The sequence below is a fragment of the Humulus lupulus genome, chromosome 9 (assembly GCF_963169125.1).
Source record: "Humulus lupulus chromosome 9, drHumLupu1.1, whole genome shotgun sequence".
In the NCBI taxonomy this organism is placed as follows: Eukaryota; Viridiplantae; Streptophyta; class Magnoliopsida; order Rosales; family Cannabaceae; genus Humulus; species Humulus lupulus.
Genome location: NC_084801.1, coordinates 88,095,352 through 88,118,257, shown reverse-complemented (window position 1 = coordinate 88,118,257; position 22,906 = coordinate 88,095,352). Strand labels below are relative to the sequence as shown.

The 22,906-nt window shown below is 43.0% G+C and overlaps 1 protein-coding gene across 1 annotated transcript; it reads left to right on the top strand.

Moving 5' to 3' along the window:
• The first annotated feature begins 538 nt into the window (after positions 1-538).
• LOC133799859 (receptor-like protein 43) lies at positions 539-2,798 on the top strand. The gene is made up of 5 exons (XM_062237850.1): positions 539-1,046; positions 1,419-1,490; positions 1,561-1,699; positions 1,786-1,983; positions 2,477-2,798. Exons 1-5 carry the CDS (start codon positions 539-541, stop codon positions 2,796-2,798), a joined length of 1,239 nt encoding a protein of 412 aa, XP_062093834.1.
• Positions 2,799-22,906: the final 20,108 nt, after the last annotated feature.

The following is a 22,906-nucleotide window of genomic DNA, read 5'->3' as shown; positions in this document are numbered from 1 at the left end:
TCACCTACTTACAAAATTCATGTTTGGTTTATCGGTTCTTGACTCCGTGACTTCCATAAATCCATCTTGCCATGATGATGAAAGGTCTACCTTGTTGCAATTCCAGCAAAGCTTTACCATTCACAAATCTGCTTCCTCTTCGGATGGTGCTTTTGCCAAGGTATTATAGTGGAAACCAAGAGAAAATAATAACTGTTGCTCTTGGGATGGTGTTGAGTGTGATAAGGAGACTGGTCGTGTCATTGACCTCGACGTCAGTTGTAGCTGTCTTTATGTAACTATCGGCTGAAAGAGCAGTCTTTGTCTGACTCTTCTCCAAAGGCTTAACCTTGCTTGATAATCACTTCAACCTCTCTCAAATTCCACGACGCATAAGCCAACTCTCGAGGTTAAGGTATCTCAACCTTTCTCCTTCTATGTTTTCCGGTCAAGTCCCTCTTGACATCTGGTATACGTCAAATTGTCCTCTCTTTAACTTTCTTGGAATATTGATAAACGTGTAAATTATTTTGAATCTAATCCTTATTTTAGAAATCAAATGGAACTTAAAAATCCCCATCTAAGAAGTCTAGTGCAAAGCTTAAGTAGCTTGAAAAGCCTTAATCTTCGTTTTGTTAGCATTTCATCTACTCTACCTGGTTTCTTTAGAAACTTATCTTCTCTGTCCTGGCTTGCTCTAAGCTATTGTGGACTGGGTGGATCTTTTCCCTCTTCACTTACTAGACTAGCCAAACTTACTTATCTAGACCTTGGCGAAAACAACTTTAGTGGTCACGCCCCATCTTCACTTCAAAATCTCACACACCTCACGGAGCTTCTTCTTTATGGCAATCAATTCTCTGGTCCGGTCCCCTCTTGGCTGGGTAACCTTACCCAGCTAACTGTTATTGATTTTATGGAAAACAAATTGCAAGGTTCAATTCCACAATCAATTCAGAAACTGTCAAATCTTCGAGCTTTCTCTGTTTATAATTCTAATTTGGTTGGTACAGTAGATTTTGACATTTTCTTAAAAATGAAAGATCTTACATATCTCAATCTTAGTGGTAATGGTCTCTCGCTGCTCATTAGGCAAAGAAACACAAGTGAAACACTACCAAAGTTTAAGACCCTAGTAATTTCTTCTTGCAATTTGAAAGAGTTCCCAATATTTCTTAGCTCTGTGAACGACCTACGGTATTTAGATATTTCTAAAAACAAAATCCAAGGGCTGGTACCTAAATAATTATAGAATGTAAGCGTGGAGATGATGGTATTGTACATCTCAAGTAATTTTCTGACAGGCTTTCACGAACCTCCAGCTATTTTACCCTAGATTCATCTTAAAGTAGTAGACCTTAACAATAACAAGCTTCAAGGACCACCACTACTACCACAATCCACCTTATATTGTGATGTCTCTAGCAATGCATTAACAGGAGAAATTTCAGCATTGGTTTGCAATTTGGGTTCTCTCTCGTTCCTTGATATTTCTTATAACAACTTTGTTGGTATGATTCCAAAATGCTTAGAAAACTGTGAGTTTATTGGTGTTAAATTTGAAGAATAACATCTTTACAGGAATGATTCCTCAACTTTGCATACATGCAAACAAATGGATGATGATTGATGTCAGTGAGAATCAGTTACAAGGAATTTTGCCACGTTCATTGGCGAACTGTAAGACACTCGAGTTTCTTGATGTTTCAAACATCAACTGGTTGATATCTTCCCTACATGGTTGGGGACTTTGCTTGAGTTAAAAGTTTTCAGTTTACAACACAATCAATTTCATGGGGTCATAAGGAAGCCTGCAGCTAATGGTAGTTTTGACTTTTCTAAGCTACAAATGTTACATCTCTCTTACAATAGTTTCACAGGAGAGTTGCCCTCTGATTACATTGCCAACTTGAATGCCATGAAAGCTTTCGAGACAAAAGATTTGACGTATATGAAGGCCAATGGAATATTTGATGTAGTTGATTACAAAGGGAATCGTCTAAAGTTTTATTTATTATACTATTTCTCTATTAGAATCACAATAAAAGGTGTAACACCCCCACGTCACTATGGCTGCTTCCTGGAATGATGACTGGACGTACAAACTAACACGAGTCTTTCGAGCGTGCTTTGTCCTCACTCACGCGCTTCTTGGGAAAACTTCCAAGGAGGTCACCCATCTTGAGATTACTCCAGGTCAAGCACGCTTAACTTTGGAGTTCTCAAGTGATGGGCTACCGAAAAGAAGATGCATCTTGTTGATATAGGCAGTACCTATGAATCCATTTAAGCCCTCTTCAACTGTGTAGTCCCATACCTACACAGTCTTAGAATCATCACACTTGACCTTCCGCAAGCAGTGTGGGATTGCACAGCTTCACCCGGTCTTTCCCCCTACAAATCACGGGATATTAACTGTCACAAAAGGTGTGCAGAGAAACTATCTAGTGATCAATGACTTAGTTTACCATATTGACTTGTCAAGCAATAAATTCAGTGGGCAGATTCCTAAGTTAGTTGGGGCTCTGAAAGCTCTTACTTCACTCAACCTTTCCAACAACATGCTCACTGGAAATATCCCATCTTCCTTGGGAAACTTACAGTGGCTTGAGTCGTTGGACCTCTCTCATAACAAGCTTTCTAGAGAAATACCACTGGAGCTAACACAGATTGGGTTCCTTCAAAACTTTAGTGTCTTTTACAATAATCTCACAGGACGCATACCAGATGGAAATCAGCTACGTACATTTGTCAATGGTTCATTTGAGGGAAACTATGGATTATGTGGCTATCCATTGTTGGAAGATATTACTCCTTGATGATAGGAACCACTTTATTCAAACTCTTTTGAATCTCTCATATATTTTTCTTTTGCACCAGTCCACTAGTATAGGACTTATTGTTGTATTCTCTTAGTATATATCTTGTACGTTGTTCACTGAAATAATATAAACAATTCAATTTTTCTATCTTCATCATTCATTGTATCAGAGATTTAAACTCCCCGCCTCCATCTTTTGTTTTTACTTTTCTCCTTTGTCACTCTATCTTCAATGGCAAACAACCAAGTCAATAACACCACTATCCGAAATACTAATGACCCAACCAATACCTTAATAACCATCCATGTAGCTTCTCAAGCTCCACTTAAACTCATTTCTACCAATTATTTGGCATGGAAACTACAATTCCAAACCCTCTTCATCGGTTATGACTTGATGGGCTATGTTGATGGCACCAAGACATGCCCTGCAGCCACTATACAAACCAATGACCCTCCAACCCCAAATCCAGCAAACATTCTTTGGACTAGACAAGATCAGTTGATCTTAAATGCAATCATTAGTTCCCTCTCTCCTACTGTAACGCCCTACTACCTTAGAGCCGTTACTAAGTGAGTTTAAAACAGAAATTGTGCGTTTAATTGACTCAAAGTGGTTTCTAAAACCAAAAGTGTGATTAAACCAGAGTTTAAGGCTGTATTCTTTTAAAATGGTCAACTTCATTGAAAACGTTAAATATAAAACATCTGGGATCCCAAAATAAGGTTTGCAAAATGTTTACAACACCAAAATAGATTTACACTTGATCATCTATCAAAAGAATGGTTAAATACAGCCATATACAAAATGCCCCCAACCAAAGCAGTCGGGCAGGCCGAACATGTACGCGCCGCCCCCACGCTCTCCATACTCATGGCCGGTTGACTGACTCCTTGCTTTTACCTGCCAAACGGAGCACCCGTGAGCCGAAGCCCAGCAAGAAAACCCAAATAACACATAACATATGCAAAGCAAATAGCTGGCAATAATTCACTGATACATAGGAAAACCACCATAATAAACAAGTACGGCCATGCCGCTCCCAAGGCCTTACCAAAGCCTGGAGTTTCGGTTCTCACCGCGAGGATAACTCATGTATCCCTTGGGTCCCACCCTGAATATAAGCATCCCATGTGCTGTGTTACTTTCGGCCCACGGCCGCCCCGGCCTATGCCGTACCCGGCCTCTGCCGCTCGTTTCATCATACTAACACATATAGTACATTCAAAATAAACATTCACACACATCATGGTTCATTTAAGGTTAAGCATTTGCACGTAATACAATCCGGGGCCACGCCCTACAATCACACAGTGGGGCCATGCCCTAAACTCGGGTGTTACGGTTTTCTTACCTTTAGATTAAGTAGCCTTGATCAACCTGACTCCTTGAGCACGATCTTACCCGAGCCCTAGCGCTTACCTAAGAAAAATCCACAAATCAAAGTTATCACCAATCCTCAAGTCCAAAACCTAGCCTCGGGACTAATCCCGAGCCCCCCGGGAAGTCCTAAATCCCCGAAACAAAGTGGCGGAATCGAGCCCCGAACCCTAGGTCAAAATCCCTTCACAAAAGCCCAAAAATCCCCTCTGTGAACAGTGCAGCGCTACAGCGCTCAAAAGGTAGCGCTGTAGCGCTACAAGCAGAACCACCCTCACCAGACAGGGGCTAGCGCTACAGCGCTCCCTGCCTAGCGCTGTAGCGCTAGTTGCAGCACAGCAAAACCAAAAATCGCATCTTGCGATTTTCTTCCCCCATTTCGAACCCAAACTTGTCCAACTCTTTCCCAAGCCCAAAAACAAACATATATACACCACACACTCATCCCAAGCACCCCAAGAACTTAATCCCAAGCTCAAGCAACCCACAACTCAAAATCTAACCCAATGAACCCCAAAACCAGAAAAATCAATCAAACAACAAGGATAGGGTCATAGAAATCATACCGTGGGTGGAATTTCGACCTTGAACTGCACCCTAGACCTCCTGGGCTTGCACCTTTACAACCTTGACCTGTTTTCCCCAAAAACCCCATCCATTTAGCTCAAAAACACAGTTCAAAACCAGCAAAACCCTAAAACCGAAAACCTCAAGAACTTACCTCAAATCTCTGATTTGATCTTGCTAATCTCTTGCAAATCCACAAACCTAGCTTACCACTGAGCTTCACCTCAAGAAAAATCAAAGAAAAAGGGTGGGAGAACCACAAACCAAATCTTCAAAGCCAACCCTTCAGCTTTCCCTCTCTTCTTTTCTCTTCTTTCTTTCTTTCTTTCTTTTCAGCCTAAAATTTTCTCTACTAAATCCACTAAGTATAAAGGCCTCCTTTATTTTATCTCTTGCAAGCCTAATGACCAAAATACCCTCTCTTATCAATTCTAAGCCTTTATGTCCATAAAGGGCATTTTAGTCATAATACCCAAATTCCCACTAATTCCTCAAGTGTTCCTAATAATTCCCGTTCGCTACCCAATGCCTAATAAATCACCAAATACATTCCCAAATTCTCGATTAACTCCCCAAGCTTAACCCAAGCCTGGTACAGGTTCCCGCTTTGACTTCCCGCTAACCCGCTCGTTCTAGGATCGTCTCGAGTCATAGATCACAGGTATCAACATAGTCATGCCCAACATGGCCAAATTACAAATATGCTCAATCAGGTCTACATGCATATTAATTCACATAATCATGCACCACAATTAATCACATAATCATAAAACGTGCACTAAATCATAATCATGCATAAAACCCATTAAAGACCCACACAGAATTCCATTATGCCCTCCAGGCACGCTATCTCAGGCCCTAAGCCTTAATACCGAATTTGGGGTCGTTACACCTACCATTATCCCATTTATTGCCAGTGCCAAAACTTCACAAGAAGCTTGGATCGTCCTTGCCAACACATATGCAAAGCCATCTCGTGGAAAAATAAAACAAGTCAAAAACCAAAAAAGAAAATAACAAAAGGCCATGATACCGTGACTGAATTTTTCCAAAAAGTAAAGGCGAAAGTGGATGAACTGGAACTTGTTGGAGCAGCTTTTGATGAAGACGATCTCACTGACAAAATTCTGGAGGCACTCGAAGATGATTACAAAGAATCGGCGCGAGGTGTACAAGCCCGAGATACCTCAATAACATTTGAGGAATTGCATGAAAAATTACTTAACAATGAAGCCTCTATCAACATTCCAAAACCAGAAATGTTGTTTCCCATTACTGCCCATGTTTCAACTCGCACAAATTCAGCTTCCAATTGGCAGTCAAATAACACTCAAACCAACCACTATTCCGCTCAAAATCGCAACAGTGGAACGCCACAATACAACAACCACAGTGATCAACCACAACGACCATACCTCGGTTATTGTCAACTTTGTCAAATACAAGGTCACACTGCCAAGAAGTGTCCGTCGTATAAACTGCAACCAATTCAGTCAAATAATGGCAACTCCACCTCGGCACCGCCATGGCAACCCAAGGAAAACTATGTTGCAACCTCATCAAACAACCAAAATTGGCTATTAGTGTAGTGTCCCGAATTTGCTAATAAGGCTTAGGCCCTTGATTAGTGTGCCTGGAGGGAAATAAGTGATTTGTTATTATAATATGTGAATTTGATGAATATGTGATTAGAAATGCATGTTTAGGTGAATTAAATATGCATGTGGGCCCCGTCAGGTTATTAGGGGCATGTTTGTAATTTTAGCCCGTTGAGGGTATAAATGTAATATTTGTGATATATTTGAGACGCACGATCCGAGACAGTCCTAGAGAGCAGTTCAGCTAAGGAAGTCACAACGGGGTCGAATACCCGGCTCAGAAGGAGCCTAGGGGTATTTTGGGAACGTACAATGAGTTCGAGATTTATGGAGTAACGGGTAGTAGTTTGGTAATGAATTGGACATGTCGGGATTGATGGGGATTTATAAGAGTATTCGGGGACATAACGGGGGATGACAAATGACTAAATTTTCCTTAGGTTACCTAAGGGGTTAGGATGAGTTTAGGGGGGCAATTGGGTCTTTTGTTTAAGGATGTGGTTGGGTTTATTTGTCTGTTAAAGGCTCTAGAAGAGGTTAGAAGGCGTTAGAAGGAAAGGAAAACAAACAGAAGGGAATACTCAATTTAAGCTCTTTCTCTCTCTTTCCATCGATTCTCTCTCTCTCTCCCTTTTGTGTCTTGGAATTTTGAAGAATTTAGAGGGCTCGAGTTGAAGAATTGGGGGCTTGAAGTGTGTAGGGATTGCTCAGGCCGAAGTTAATACAGAGGTAAGGTTTCTTTCAAGTGTTTTTGAGGATAAATTCTGCTTAAATTGAGTTTAGTTGAGTTTTGAGTTTAAGGTTGAGGTTGGTGTGAATTAGGATGGTTTAGTTAGTTTCTGGGATTCTAGAGCTGCTTAAAGTGTATTAGACTGGTTATGGGACTCAATTCTAGTGTTGCGGGTGCGTTTGGAATGATTTTTAGGGAAGTTAGCTTGTAAAAGTTGCATGGAATTTCAGGGTTTCAGGGTTGAGCCACGGCCCTATTCATCAGCGTTGCAGCCCGCTTGAGTTTATAGGCTAGAGGGGCTTCGAGGAATTTCCCAGGCCCCGCGGCGCAAGGTTTGGGCGCCACGGCCCTAGGCTGTCAGATGAGAGGCAATTTAGCTGAGGAGATGACTAGAGCGAGTATAGAGCTAGTGGTTGGTCGGTTAGCCAACATCACTCTTCAATCTACACTTCTTGAGAGGATGAAGGAGGCACAGGGGAAGGATTCCCAGTTAAGAGGGCGCAGAGAGAATCTCTTAGTTGGAGTGGCTAAGGACTTTTCTATCTCGGAGATGGGGTTACTGAAGTAGAAGGGTAAAATCTGTGTTCCAATGAATTTTGATATCCGGCGAGAGATCTTGGATGAATCGCATACCACTCCCTATTCTTTACATCCGGGAACGACGAAGATGTACCTAGATTTGAGAGCTTTGTATTTGTGGTCGAGCATGAAGAGGGATGTGGTGGATTATGTGGCCAATTTCTTAACGTGTCAACAGGTTAAGGCTAAACATCAGAGGTCAGCAGGGTTATTGTAGCCTCTAGGGATCCTAGAGTGGAAGTGGGAAGATATCACCAGTTTAGACCATGAAGTCCATGGTGATATCTTCCCACTTCCATTCTGGAATCCCCAGAGGCTGCAGCAATCCTGTTGGCCTCTGATGTTCATCCTTGACCTACTGAAAAGTTAAGCACTTGGCCACATAATCCACCACTTCCCTCTTCATGCCCGACCACCAATACAAAGCTCTCAAATCCTAGTACATCTTCGTCGTACCCGGATGCAAGGAATAGGGAGTGGTATGTGATTCATCTAAGATCTCCCGCCGGATATCAGAATCCATCAGAACGCAGATCCGACTGTTGTACTTTAGTATCCCCATCTCTGAAATAGAAAAGTCCTTAGCCGCTCCGACTAAGCCGTTCTCTCTATGACCTCTCAACTGGGAATTTTTCCCCTGCGCCTCCTTTATCCTTTCAAGAAGTGTAGACAGAAGAGTGATGTTGGCCAACTGGCCAACCACCAACTCTATACCCGCTCTAGTTATCTCCTCAGCTAGCTTATCATATATCTGTCTCAAACTGAACAATTGTCTTGGGCCTTTCCGACTCAACGCATCAGCCACTACATTAGCCTTCCCAGGATGGTATAGGATATCACAATCATAATCTTTAACCAACTCTAGCCACCATCTCTGGCGCATATTCAGATCCTTCTGAGTAAAGAAGTACTTCAAGCGATTATGGTCGGTGTATATCTCGCATGTAACGCCCTGGTTACCCCAGAACAGTTACGATGATCGGTGAACCGGAAATTCGACCCGCTACCTGAGTCCTTTGGTTAAAAACGTGTTCTAAGTGTGATTAATAGGTTAAGGTGGAATAAATCAATAAAAGGGAAGGATAGTTTATATTATAAATTGCACTGCAGAGCTAATCAAAACATTTACAAGTAGTTCTCAGTACAAAATGGTCATTATTGTTTCAAATTTACAATCCCGCCGACCTAAGCGGCAAAATAGGGTAAACCCCCTAGTTCCTCTGAGAACACCTTGGCCGTGGTGGTCAAGCGGCCGCATATGTAAACATCACCACCTAAGCTCTCCACTCACAGCTGGGTGAGCTTTTCTTTCCCTTTACCTGCACCACATAGCACCTATGAGCCAAGGCCCAGCAAGAAAAGCATAATAAAACATGATATAATATCAACAATGATCGTGATAATCACTCAAGACCAACAGTCCAAACAAATAGGTGACAGTCGCAAAAGTCACAAAAGTGGGTACAGCCCCCTCTAGCCATGTGACGTTAGGGTCACTCGGGCTTAAATGATTAGCGAACCTTTCATAAGTTTGAACATGATAGGTGTATGGTGAATAGTCACCAACATAACCTTCCTTATGACCATAGAGTCATAACCCTGGAACATCGTTCCCTAGCCATGTGACAATAGTCACCGGGGCCTCATGCCCTGGCTCTGAGTAACTAGTCTTAGACTAGCCAAGCGCTTATAAGTTCATCGACCTTAGGGTCGGTCCAATGTTAATGCCTTAGAGCCATTCAACACCAATATCGATTAGATCTAATCTTCACTCGGCCCTGCGTTCAGGACGCTTATGCCGTTTCTGACTCTTAGATCAGTGTCCCTGATTAGTCAGTGCCATATACAAGTAATCAACATTCACTAGCATTTAATATGCAATCCATGTCCACATTTACCAATCAACATGCCTCAATAACCATCACGCATACCACATATACATAGGGTGCAGTTTTCTTACCTCAGGTTCGAGCGAGAAATATAATGAGGACGACCCCTGAGAATGATCGATCTTTTAGTTCCTTAGCGGTTACCTAATCACAACCAATTATAACCTCCATTAATGAGAATCCACATGAATAGGGTCTTAACCTAAGCACCACTCTCGGGACCTCGAAACATGCCCACACGGTGAGTAGATTCGATCCCGGGCCTTAAGGATTGAAACCCCAAGTCAAAAACCCTTAAAAACACTCAAAACGGGACTTAGAAGGAACAGGGTAGCACTACAGCGCTCAACCCCTAGCGCCCCAGAACTATACTCAGAACCACCAATATGCCAAAAAGCCTCCTGAGGAGCACTATAGCGCCCTAGGGTGGGCGCTATAGCGCTACCTCCATACCAAAACCTCCCTGAACTGACCTTCTTCAACTCCTTCGATTCTAACCTGATTCCCAAGCTCCCAAATCCCATTCTTGATGCCAAATGAACCCAAAAACCATCCTAACACACACCAAACATCACAAGCATGGGAACCCTAGCCAAAACTCCCAACAAAACAAAGAATTCACCCTAGAAATCGCAGCTGCAAAACAAAACCAAAACAGAGCAAACCAGAGAATTCTATGGTTAGAAACTTACCCAAAGCTCAGCTTATGATGCTCTTCAATGGAGGAAAACACTCCCAAACTCCCAAGGCTTGCTTCCCAAGCATGAATCCTCAAGATTGCTTCAAAAATCACAAAGAAAGGTGAAGAGAAGAAGGTACGGGAGAACTCAAAATCTTGCTCTGTTTTACTTCCTTCTTTCAGCAATCAATGGATATATCTATCCTAGGGGTGAAATGTCCATTTTACCCCTAGGTCAATTTAAGATTTCTAAAGGCTCCCAAGGGAAAAATTGGTACTTTCCTCCTATCTCGTTAATCATAATTAACGCTCTCCAGTTCCCGCTATTCCCAATAGTCTCAAACACTAACAATTCACATCCCGTTACCCTTTAATACCCGGTAACGCTCTAATCATTAAAACCACCCCGAGACTCAACCCGAGCCTCGCACTTAAACCTGTTGTGACTAAACCGCTAATCAACATTCCAAGACTATCTTATGCAGAATAGCTCGAACCAACCCACATTATAATGTGGTCTCAACACATATCATCGACATGCATACAATTATACAATTATACCCTCAACGACCAAATTACCATCACACCCCTGTAATTAAAACGTGGACCCACATGCATGCGTTTAACATCATATTTTAATATAATTCACATATACATGCATAATATCATTTAATGGCATAATTAAACAAGTATGGCCCTCCCGGCCTACTAATCCCGCCATTAAACCACATCGGAGAATTCAGGGCATTACAACTATCCCCTCCTTACAGAAATTTCGTCCTCAAAATTTACCTGAACAGCTCGGGATACTGACTCTGCATGTCTGACTCCAGCTCCCAGGTCGCTTCCTTGACCTTGCTGTTCCTCCACAATACCTTAATCAAAGGTATCGTCTTGTTTTTGAGGACTTTATCTTTTCTGTCAAGTATCTGGACAGGCTGTTCCTCATAGGAGAGATCTGCCTCAAGCTCCAGATCTTCATAGCTCAAAATATGTTTAACATCAGGTACATACCTCCGAAGAGCTGAAACATGAAATACATTATGCACGACAGATAATGCCGGAGGCAAAGCCAATCTGTAAGCCACTTGACCAACCTTCTCCACGATCTCAAATGGACTTACATATCTGGGACTCAACTTGCCTTTCTTCCCAAACCTTCTCACCCCTTTCCATGGTGAGACTCTGAGGAAGACATAGTCTCCTACCTGGAACTCCACGTTCCTGCGTTTGGGATTTGCATAGCTCTTCTGTCTACTCTGAGAAGTAAGCATTCTAGCTCTAATCTTCTCAATGGCCTCATTGGTCCTCTGAACTGCCTCAGGACCTAAGTATCTCCTTTCACCTGTCTCATCCCAATGAATGAGAGATCTACATTTCCTACCATACAACATCTCATAAGGTGCAACTCCAATGGTAGACTGATAATTGTTGTTATAGGAGAACTCTATCAAAGGCAGATACTTACTCCAAGATCCACCAAAGTCCAGCACACATGCTCTCAGCATGTCTTCTAGTATCTGGATCGTCCTCTCAGATTGCCCATCTGTCTAAGGATGATAAGCAGTACTGAACTTCAATTGTGTCCCCATGGCTTTCTGCAAACTCTCCCAGAACTTGGAAGTAAAAGTAGGGTCTCGATCTGACACGATCGACCTAGGCGCACCATGGAGCTGCACGATCTCTCTCACATAGAGATCTGCATACTGGTCAACTGTATAAGTAGTCCTCACTGGTAGAAAGTGAGCTGACTTGGTGTAGCGATCCACTATCACCCAAATAGAATCATGCTGACCAACAGTCCTGGGTAAGCCCACCACAAAATCCATTGTGATGTCTTCCCACTTCCACTCTGGGATATCCAGAGGCTGCAATAACCCTGCCGGCCTCTGATGCTCAGCCTTGACCTGTTGACATGTCAAGCACTTAGCCACATACTCAACTACATCTCTCTTCATCCCTGGCCACCAATACAGCGATCTCACATCCTGATACATCTTCGTGGTGCCTGGATGCAAAGAGTAAGGTGTAGTATGAGATTCATCCAGAATCTCTCGCCTCAATGCAGTGTCTAACGGAACACATATTCGCCCCTTGTATCTCAACAAGCCTAACTCAGACACTGAATAATCTCTGGACACTCCATCCAGAACATCCTCTCTAATCTTGATCAGCTGTGAATCACTCAGCTGACCCTCCTTAATTCTCTCTAACAGCGTAGACTGTAGCGTAATGTTAGCCAACTGGCCCACCGACAACTCTATACCAGCTCTGGTCATATCATCTGCTACCTCCCTGGCTATCAGCCTCATACCATGAATCTGCCCCGGACCCTTCCGGCTTAAAGCATCAGCTACCACGTTGGCCTTTCCTGGATGATATAGGATCTCACAATCATAATCTTTTACTAATTCCAGCCAATGTCCTTGCCTCATATTCAAGTCTTTGTGGGTGAAGAAGTATTTTAGGCTCTTGTGGTCTGTATAAATCTCACACTTCTCTCCATAGAGATAGTGCCTCCATATCTTCAAAGCAAAAACCACAGCCGCCAACTCTAAATCATGAGTAGGATATCTCTTTTCATACTCCTTCAACTGACGAGAAGCATAAGCAATTACCTTCTCTGATTGCATCAAAATACAGCCCAAACCCTGATGTGAAGCATCACAATATATCACGAACTTCTCCTAACCTGTCGGAAGACTCAGGATCAGAGCTGTAATCAACCTCTGTTTCAGTTCCTGGATGCTGTTCTCACATTTATCTGACCACACAAATTTCTGACTCTTGCGTGTCAGCTCAGTCAATGCACTAGCAATCTTTGAGAATCCTTCCATGAAACGTCTATAACACCCTGCCAATCCAATGAAACTTCTAACCTCAGAAGCATTCTTTGGCCTTGGCCAATCTCTGACCGCTTCGATCTTCGCTGGATCTACCTTAATCCCCTCCTTACTGACAATATGCCCAAGATAGGATACCTGAGACAACCAGAACTCACACTTCTTGAACTTAGCAAACAGCCTGTGATCCCTCAGTCTCTGTAGAACCAACCTCGGATGCTGCTCATGTTCTGACTCAGTCTGAGAATACACCAGAATATCATCGATGAAGACGATCACAAAATGGTCTAAATAATCCTTGAACACTCTGTTCATCAGATCCATAAAAGCAGCAGGGGCATTAGTCAATCCAAATGACATAACTAGAAACTCATAATGCCCATACCTAGTACGGAAAGCATTCTTGGGTATATCTCCTTCCTTGACCCTCAACTGATGATAACCAGAACGAAGGTCGATCTTTGAGAATACCTTCTTGCCTTGCAACTAATCGAACAGATCATCTATCCTTGGCAAAGGATACTTGTTCTTAATTGTCAGCTTATTCAGTTCTCTGTAATCAATACACATTCTCAGAGAACCATCCTTCTTCTTTACAAATAGAACTGGCGCACCTCAAGGTGAAAAGCTAGGTCTGATAAAACCCAAGTCTAACAGCTCTTGCAACTGTACTTTTAATTCTTTCAGCTCAGCTAAAGCCATTCTGTAAGGCGTCTAGACACTGGCTCCATCCCTGGTGCCAGTTCTATAACGAACTCAATTTCTCTATGTGGTGGCAACCCAGGAAAATCTTCTGGAAACACGTCCAGAAACTCACAAACTAACCTGGTATCTTCTGGTCTCACTGGCACGACCTGGGTGGTATCAACCACGCTGGCTAAGAATCCAATGCAACCTCCTTGCAATAAATCCCTAGCCCTCAATGCAGAAATCATAGGAATGCGAGGTCCATGCAAAGCACCAACAAACACAAAAGGATCTTCACCTTCAGGCTCAAAGGTGACCATCTTCCTTCTGCAATCAATGGTTGCCCCATACTTTGCCAACCAGTCCATACCCAGTATCATATCGAAGTCAGTCATAACCAACTCTATTAAATCCACTGACAACTCTCTGCCCTCCACTGTCACCGGCAAAGATCTGACCCACCTCCTGGATACCACTAACTCTCCAGTGGGTAACAAGGTACCAAACCCCACAGCATAAAAATCACAAGGTCTACACAATCTATCAATAACACTACTAGCAACAAAGGAATGTGTAGCACCAGAGTCAATCAACACATTATAAGGGGTTCCAGCACTAAGAAGCTGACCTATAACAACTGAGGGAGAAGCCTCAACTTCTGCTTGAGTCAACGTGAACACTCGAGCTGGGGCCGAGCTGTCCGCTTTTTTGGGTTCTTCTCTTCTTGCCTTAGGGCAATCCTTTTTAAGATGACCCATTGCTCCACATGAGAAGCAGGCCTTTGCCCTACACTCTCCCAAGTGATGCCTCTTGCATCTAGGGCACTCAGGATAAGACTTCCAGGCTTCATTACTGTAACGCCCTACTACCTTAGAGCCGTTACTTAGTGAGTTTAAAACAGAAATCGTGCTTTTGACTGACTCTACGTGGTTTCTAAAACCAAAAGTGTGAATAAACCAGAACTTAAGGCTGTACTCTTTGAAAATGTTTAGTTTCATTGAAAACATTAAGTATCAAGCATCTGAGATCCCAAAAATAAGGTTTACAAAATATTTACAACTCAAAAATAGATTTACACCAGGTTAACTATCAAAAGAATGAGTTAATACAGCCATATACAAAATGCCCCTAACCAAAGCAGTCGGGCAGGCCGAACATGTACGCGCCGCCCCCACGCTCTCCATACTCATGGCCGGTTGACTGACTCCTTGCTTTTACCTGCCACACAGAGCACCCGTGAGCCGAAGCCCAACAAGAAAACCCAACAGTATATAACATATGCACAGAATATAGCTGACATATAATCCATTGATAAATAGGAAAACCATCAGACTGATCAAGCACGGCCATGCCGCCCCAGAGGCCTTACCCAAGCCTAGGGTCTCGGTCCTCACCGTAAGGATAACTCATGTATCCATTGGGTCCCACCCTGGCTATAAGCACCCCATGTGCTGAGTGTTACTTCCGGCCCCAAGGCTGTACCCGGCCCTTGCCGCTCTCGGCTTTAGCCGTTCATTTCATTATAATCGCATGCATAATACATTTCGAAATAATCATTCAAACATATAATAATTCATCCAAGGTCATACATTTGCAAGTAAAACAATCTAGGGCCATGCCCTGCAATAACATTGTGGGCCCATGCCCTGATCCCGGGTATTACGGTTTTCTTACCTTTAAATTCGATAGCCTTGATCACCTGACTCCTTGAGCACGATCCTACTCGAGCCCTAGCGCTTACCTAAGCAAAATCCATAAGTCAAAGTCATTACCAAACCTCGAGTCCAAAACCTAGCCTCGGGACCAATCCCGAGCCCCCGGGAAGTCCTAGATCCCCAAAACAAAGTGGTGGAATCGAGCCCCGAACCCTAGGTCAAAATCCCTCAACAAAAACCCAAAAATCCCCTTATGTGAACAGTGCAGCGCTACAGCGCTCTAAAGAGGGCGCTGTAGCGCTACAAGCAGAACCACCCCCCTAGAAACAGGGGCTAGCGCTACAGCGCCCACTGACTAGCGCTGTAGCGCTAGTTGCAGACCAGCAAAACCCAAAATCGCTTCTTGCGATTTCCTTCTACCATTTCAACCCCAAACTTGTCCAAATCTTTCCCAAGCCCAAAAACAAACTTGTCAACACCTCATACTCATCCCAAGCATCCCAAGAACTCATACCCCAAGCTCAAGCAACCCAAAAATCAAGATCTACCATAATGAACCCAAAAACCAGAAATTCATTCAAACAACAAAGATAAGGTCTTAGAAATCATACCGTGGATGGAAATTCGACCTTGAGTTGAACCCTAGACCTCCTTAGCTTGCTCCTTCACAAACTTGACCTGATTTCCCCAAAAATCCCATCTATTTAGCTCAAATACACAGCTCAAACCAGTCAAGCCCTAAAACTGAAATCTCCAAGAACTTACCTCAAATTTCTGATGTGATCTTGCTAATCCCTTGCCAATCCTCAAGTGTAGCTTAGGATCCTTGATGCTCAGCCTACCCTAGCTCTCCACTGAGCTTAACTCCAAGAAAAATGAAGGAAAATGGTTGGGAGAGCCACAAACCGATTCTTTGGAACAAAACCCTTCAGCTTTTCTCTCTTTTCCTTTCTCTTCCTTCTTTCTTTTTCAGCCTTAACTCTTGTTCTACAAAATCCACTAAGTATAAAGCTCCCTTCAACTTATCTCTAACAAGCCTAAAGACCAAAATGCCCTCCCCAATAATTCTAAACCTTTTTGCCCATAAAGGGACAATTTAGTCATATTACCCAAATTCCCACTAATTCCTCAAGTGTTCCTAATAATTCCCGCTCGCTACCCAATACCAGATTAATCACCAATTATACATTCATAATCATCAAGATTAACCTCAATATATTTTCCAAATTCTCATTTAAACTCCCCAGGCTTAACCCAAGCCGGGTATAGATTTCCGCTATGACTTTCCCGCTAACCCGCTCACTCTAGGATCGTCTCGAGTCACAGATCACAGATATCAACACAGTCATGCCCAAAATGGCCAAATTACAATTATGCTCTTTCTAAGATAATCAGGTCTACATGCATACTAATTCACATAGTCATGCATCTCAAATAATCAAATAGTCATATAACGTGCATTAAATCATAATCATGCATTAAACTCATTAAAGTCACACACAAAATCCCGTTATGCCCTCCAGGCACACTAATCAAGGCCCTTAAGCCTTATTAGCGAATTTGGGTCGTTACAATTACCTCCTGGACGACGCATAGAAATACCACGAGGCCGCCTGTCAGGACCTGGAACTGGGAAGGTGTCAGGAACCTTCCTCTTCTTATCACTGGGGCCAATACCCCTACCAGAACCCACAAATGGAGGACCTGGCCTCCTGAAATCCTTTTTGGCTGCACTGTCACGCCAGATCTTGATCTCTACACTCTCACTTCTCAACCACCTGTGCATGGGTAGTAACCCCTGCCACAGTGGTGATACATACATCTCGGGCTAACCTGGGCTATAGCCCCTGCAAGAATCTCTCTCTCCTGGTCCCATCAGTGGTCACCAGCTCCTTGGCGAACTTTGCCAAATGATCAAATTTCAAGGCATACTCAGTAACTGATAAGTTCCCCTAAAGTAACTGTAACGACCCAAATTCAGTGTTAAGGCTTAAGGGCCTGGAGTAGTGTGCCTGGAGGGCATGATGGGATTTGGTGTGTCTTTATTGAGCTTAAATGCATGATTATGATTTATTGCACGTTATATGACTATTTGATTATTTGAGATGCATGACTATGTGAATTAGTATGCATGTAGAACTGATGTTCTTAGAATGAGCATGATTGTAACTTGGCCATGTTAGGGCATCACTGTGATAATTGTACTATGTGAATTGTGCCATGTGAGTGTGGTATTATTATCAGGATGCACGCATCGAGACGGTCCTAGTGAGCCAATTAGTTTAAAAGTCACAACGGGATGTTGTACCCGGCTCGGGTTAAGCCTAGGGGTACTTTGGGAATCTTATAAGTTGAGTTGAGAATGAGTGGTTAGTTATTGGTAATTGGGTAGCCTGGGTAACCGTTTGTAACTGCTGTGGGTAACAAGTTTTAAGATAGAAAGTGGTAGAATTGAAATGAAAGTGTAAAGACTTAAGTGCCCTTGAAGGTTTAGCTAAGGAGGGATTATTAGGAAGGGGTAAAATGGTCTTTTGGCAAGACAAATAGGCAAGTTTCAGCTGGGTATATGGGGTATACGGTTTGGGCATTGGATCATTTAGTGCCTTGATAAAATTAGAAGAGAAGGAAAATAAGAGGGGAGAAAGGCTAGGGCAAGCAAGAACAAGAAGAAGAAGAAGAGAAGGAGAAGTGGGAGTCTAGGAGGAGGTCAAGGACTTTGTGTGGATTCTTCATTTGAGGTAAGGGTTTTATACATATTTAAGTTTGGATTTTAGTTTTGAATTAAGGAATTTAAATGCCTAAGCTAAGCATTGTGGAGTTTTGGGTTAGTTGCTGAAATTTGAAATCAAAGGAGTGGATCTTGAGTGTGTTGATGTTTTGATTTGATTCTAGTGTTTATGGGGTGTTAGATTGTTCATATGAGGTTTGGATTTTAGTCTTGGGGTTTAGGTATTGGTTTGGGGTGATTTGGAGAGGTTAAAACTCGGGAAAAATGCAGGAAAAACCCAGAAAATCTGGGTTCGCGATGGAGCGCCGCGGCCCTGTTCTTGGGCGCCGCGGCGCGAGGAGGCTTCAGGATGGGGCATGGGCTCTGGGCGCCGCGACCCTTGATGGGTGTGCCGCGGCCCTAGGCCATTTTGGCAGCCCAAATGTTGGATTTTTAGGGGTTTTGCCCGGGGACACGGGGGATGGTTCCGATGCTTTGTTTTATGGATTTAGAGGTCCCGGGAGTGCGGGATTGGTCCCGGGAAGTGTTTTTGGCATGGTTAGTATTTAAAGTGTTTGAAGTGTGTGTTGTGACTAGGATTTGGGAGAGGCTCGTGCTAGTGGACCGTGCTCGTGACCGTGGTGCATTGGAAAGCTCGGGATACAGGTAAGAAAACCGTAACACCCGAGATTAGGGCATGGCCCGGATTGTATTATGTGCAAATGTTTAACCTTAAATGAATCGTGATGTGTGTGAATGTTTATTTCGAATGTACTATATGTCTGATTATGATGAGATGAACGGCAAGGGCCGAGTGCGGCGTAGGCCGGGTACGGCCGTGGGGCCGAAAGTAACATACAGCACATGGGATGCTTATATTCAGGGTGGGACCCAAGGGATACATGAGTTATCCTCGCGGTGAGAACCGAAACCCCAGGCTTTGGTAAGGCCTCTGGGGCGGCTTAGCCGTACTTGTTTATTATGATGGTTTTTCCTATTTATCAGTGAATTATGTCAGCTATATGATTTGCATATGTTATGTGTTATTTGGGTTTTCTTGCTGGGCTTCAGCTCACGGGTGCTCCGTGTGGCAGGTAAAAGCAAGGAGTCAGTCAACCGGCCATGAGTACGGAGAGCGTGGGGGCGGCGCGTACATGTTTGGCCTGACCGACTGCTTTGGTTGGGGGCATTTTGTATATGGCTGTATTTAACCATTCTTTTGATAGCTGATTAAGTGTAAACCTATTTTTTTTGAGTTGTAAATATTTTGTAAACCTTATTTTGGGATCCCAGATGTTTTATATTTAACGCTTTCAATGAAGTTAAACATTTTAAAAGAATACAGCCTCAAACTCTGGTTTAATCACACTTTTGGTTTTAGAAACCACTTTGAGTCAATTAAATGCACAATTCCTGTTTTAAACTCACTTAGTAACGGCTCTAAGGTAGTAGGGCGTTACAGTAACCTAATAAACTCATCGGCCTTCGCCGCTCTAATAGCATCATTATAATATTTTTCATTGAATAGAGTCTGAAACTCCTCCCAAGTCAGAGCATTCACATTCTTGGTTCGGGTAATCACTTCCCACCAAATCAGGGCATCCTCTCGAAACATATAGGTGGCACAGGCCACCCTCTAATTACCAGATACCCTCATAAAGTCAAGGATAGTGGTAATCATGCTCATCCATTGTTCAGCCTTGGCAGGATCTGCACTGCCCTCAAATACTGGAGGTTGTTGTTTCCTAAACCTTTCATAAAGAGGCTCCCATTTATTTCCAACCTCAGGCAGCTGCCCAGCTGCCGGCACCGACACAGGAGGTGCCTCTGATCCACTGGCCACTGTAGGCCCTTGCTGTTGTTTCAAGAGACGAAGCTCTTCCCCCTGTTTCAATATAGTAGCTTGCAAATCACTGACTATCTGCTGCCAGTTTACAGGAGCTGGCTGTGGAATCTGAGACTGGTCATTTTCCTGACCCTGGCTATTATTGTTATTCTGGCCCTGATCACTCTGGCCAGCTGAAGTGTCTGTCTGTCCTGGATTCATAATTCTATCACTGATACCTTGCTGAAATAATGATCAATACGGCCAGTTAGGTAGTAATAACTAAACCTCTTGCCGCCTTACGGTCCAAGAACAAACAGACAATTATCACACTCCACAGTCATACAATATATATAGGTAGATACATGTCTATAGCATTTAGCACTCAGCATGTATCACATAATAGTTCACAATCAATCATACTTATAAGCATATTCCAGCAATTCCCAGTACTAATAAGCACACAGTTGCAGAGGATATAATACTTCACGGCATGGGTTTAACATAGTGCTTCATGCATACAGGTAAAGCATATATATTGTATTTAAGCAGTCATGCATATAACTACATAAATAGTTACCAAACCATTAGTCGAGCTTGACTTCAGTGATGTGTATACATGCCCTGCCAGTCTACAGGAACCCTAACCATGGCATTGCTTAGATACCAAGTTGTAACGCCATGGTTACCCCAGAACAGTTACGGTGATCGGTGAATCGGAAATTTGACCCGCTACCTGAGTCCTTTGGTTAAAAACGTGTTCTAAGTGTGATTAATAGGTTAAGGTGGAATAAATCAATAAAAGGGAAGGATAGTTTATATTATAAATTGCTCTGTAGAGCTAATCAAATCATTTACAAGTAGTTCTTAGTACAAAATGGTCATTACTGTTTCAAATTTACAATCCCGCCGACCTAAGCGGCAAAATAGGGTAAACCCCCTAGTTCCTCTGAGAACACCTTGGCCGTGGTGGTCAAGCGGCCGCATATGTACACATCACCACCTAAGCTCTCCACTCACAGCTGGGTGAGCTTTTCTTTCCCTTTACCTGCACCACATAGCACCTATGAGCCAAGGCCCAGCAAGAAAAGCATAATAAAACATGATATAATATCAACAATGATCGTGATAATCACTCAAGACCAACAATCCAAAAAAATAGGTGACAGTCGCAAAAGTCACAAAAGTGGGTACAGCCCCCTCTAGCCATGTGACGTTAGGGTCACTCGGGCTTAACTGATTAGCGAACCTTTCATAAGTTTGAACAGGATAGGTGTATGGTGAATAGTCACCAACATAACCTTCCTCATGACCATAGAGTCATAACCCTGGAACATCGTTCCCTAGCCATGTGACAACAGTCACCGGGGCCTCATGCCCTGGCTCTAAGTAACTAGTCTTAGACTATCCAAGCGCTTATAAGTTCATCGACCTTAGGGTCGGTTCAGTGTTAATGCCTTAGAGCCATTCAACACCAATATCGATTAGATCTAATCTTCACTCGGCCCTGCGTTCAGGACGCTTATGCCGTTTCTGACTCTTAGGTCAGTGTCCCTGATTAATCAGTGCCATATACAAGTAATCAACATTCACTAGCATTTAATATGCAATCCATGTCCACATTTACCAATCAAAATGCCTCAATAACCATCACGCATGCCACATATACACAGGGTACAGTTTTCTTACCTCAGGTTCGAGCGAGAAATATATTGAGAACGACCCCTGAGAACGATCGATCTTTTATATCGTTAGCGGTTACCTAATCACAACCAATTATAACCTCCATTAATGAGAATCCACATGAATAGGGTCTTAGCCTAAGCACCAGTCTCGGGACCTCTAAACATGCCCACACGGTGAGTAGATTCGATCCCGGGCCTTAAGGATTGAAACCCCAAGTCAAAAACCCTTAAAAACACTCAAAACGGGACTTAGAAGGAACAGGGTAGCGCTACAGTGCTCAACCCTTAGCGCCCCAGTGCTATACTCAGAACCACCAATATGCCAAAAAGCCTCATGAGGAGAGCTGTAGCGCCCTAGGGTTGGCGCTACAGCGCTATCTCCAGACCAAAACCTCCCTGAACCAACATTCTTCAACTCCTTCGATTCTAACCTGATTCCCAAGCTCCCAAATCCCATTACTGATGCCAAATGAACCCAGAAACCACCCTAACACACCCCAAACATCACAAGCATGGGAACCCTAGCCAAAACTCCCAACAAAACAAAGAATTCACCCTAGAAATCGCAGCTGCAAAACAAAACCAAAACAGAGCAAAATAGTGAATTCTATGGTTAGAAACTTACCCAAAGCTCAGCTTATGATGCTCTTCAATGGAGGAACACACTCCCAAACTCCCAAGGCTTGCTTCCCAAGCTTGAATCCTCAAGATTGATTCAAAAATCACAAAGAAAGGTGAAGAGAAGAAGGTATGGGAGAACTCAATATCTTGCTCTGTTTTACTTCCTTCTTTCAGCTATCAATGGATATATCTATCCTAGGGGTGAAATGTCCATTTTACCTCTAGGTCAATTTAAGATTTCTAAAGGCTCCTAAGGGAAAAATTGGTACTTTCCTCCTATCTCGTTAATCATAATTAACGCTCTCCAATTCCCGCTATTCCCAATAATCTCAAACACCAACAATTCACATCCCGTTACCCTTTAATACTCGGTAACGCTCTAATCATTAAAACCACCCCGAGACTCAACCCAAGCCTCGCACTTAAACCTGTTGTGACTAAACCGCTAATCAATATTCCAAGATCGTCTCATGCCGAATAGCTCGAACCAACCCACATTATAATGTGGTCTCAACACATATCATCGACATTTATACAATTATACAATTATACCCTCAAACGGCCAAATTACCATCACATCGCTATAATTTAAACGTGGACCCACATGCATGCGTTTAACATCATATTTTAATATAATTCACATATACATGCATAATACCA

Excerpts from the sequence above, each read along its gene's own strand:
- LOC133799859 (XM_062237850.1), top strand. The coding sequence starts at position 539 with ATGGAACTTAAAAATCCCCATCTAAGAAGTCTAGTGCAAAGCTTAAGT. Across the intron at positions 1,047-1,418 it reads TACATATCTCAATCTTAGTG|GAGAAATTTCAGCATTGGTT; the intron begins GTAATGGTCTCT and ends ATGCATTAACAG. Across the intron at positions 1,700-1,785 it reads GATGTTTCAAACATCAACTG|GAAGCCTGCAGCTAATGGTA; the intron begins GTTGATATCTTC and ends TGGGGTCATAAG.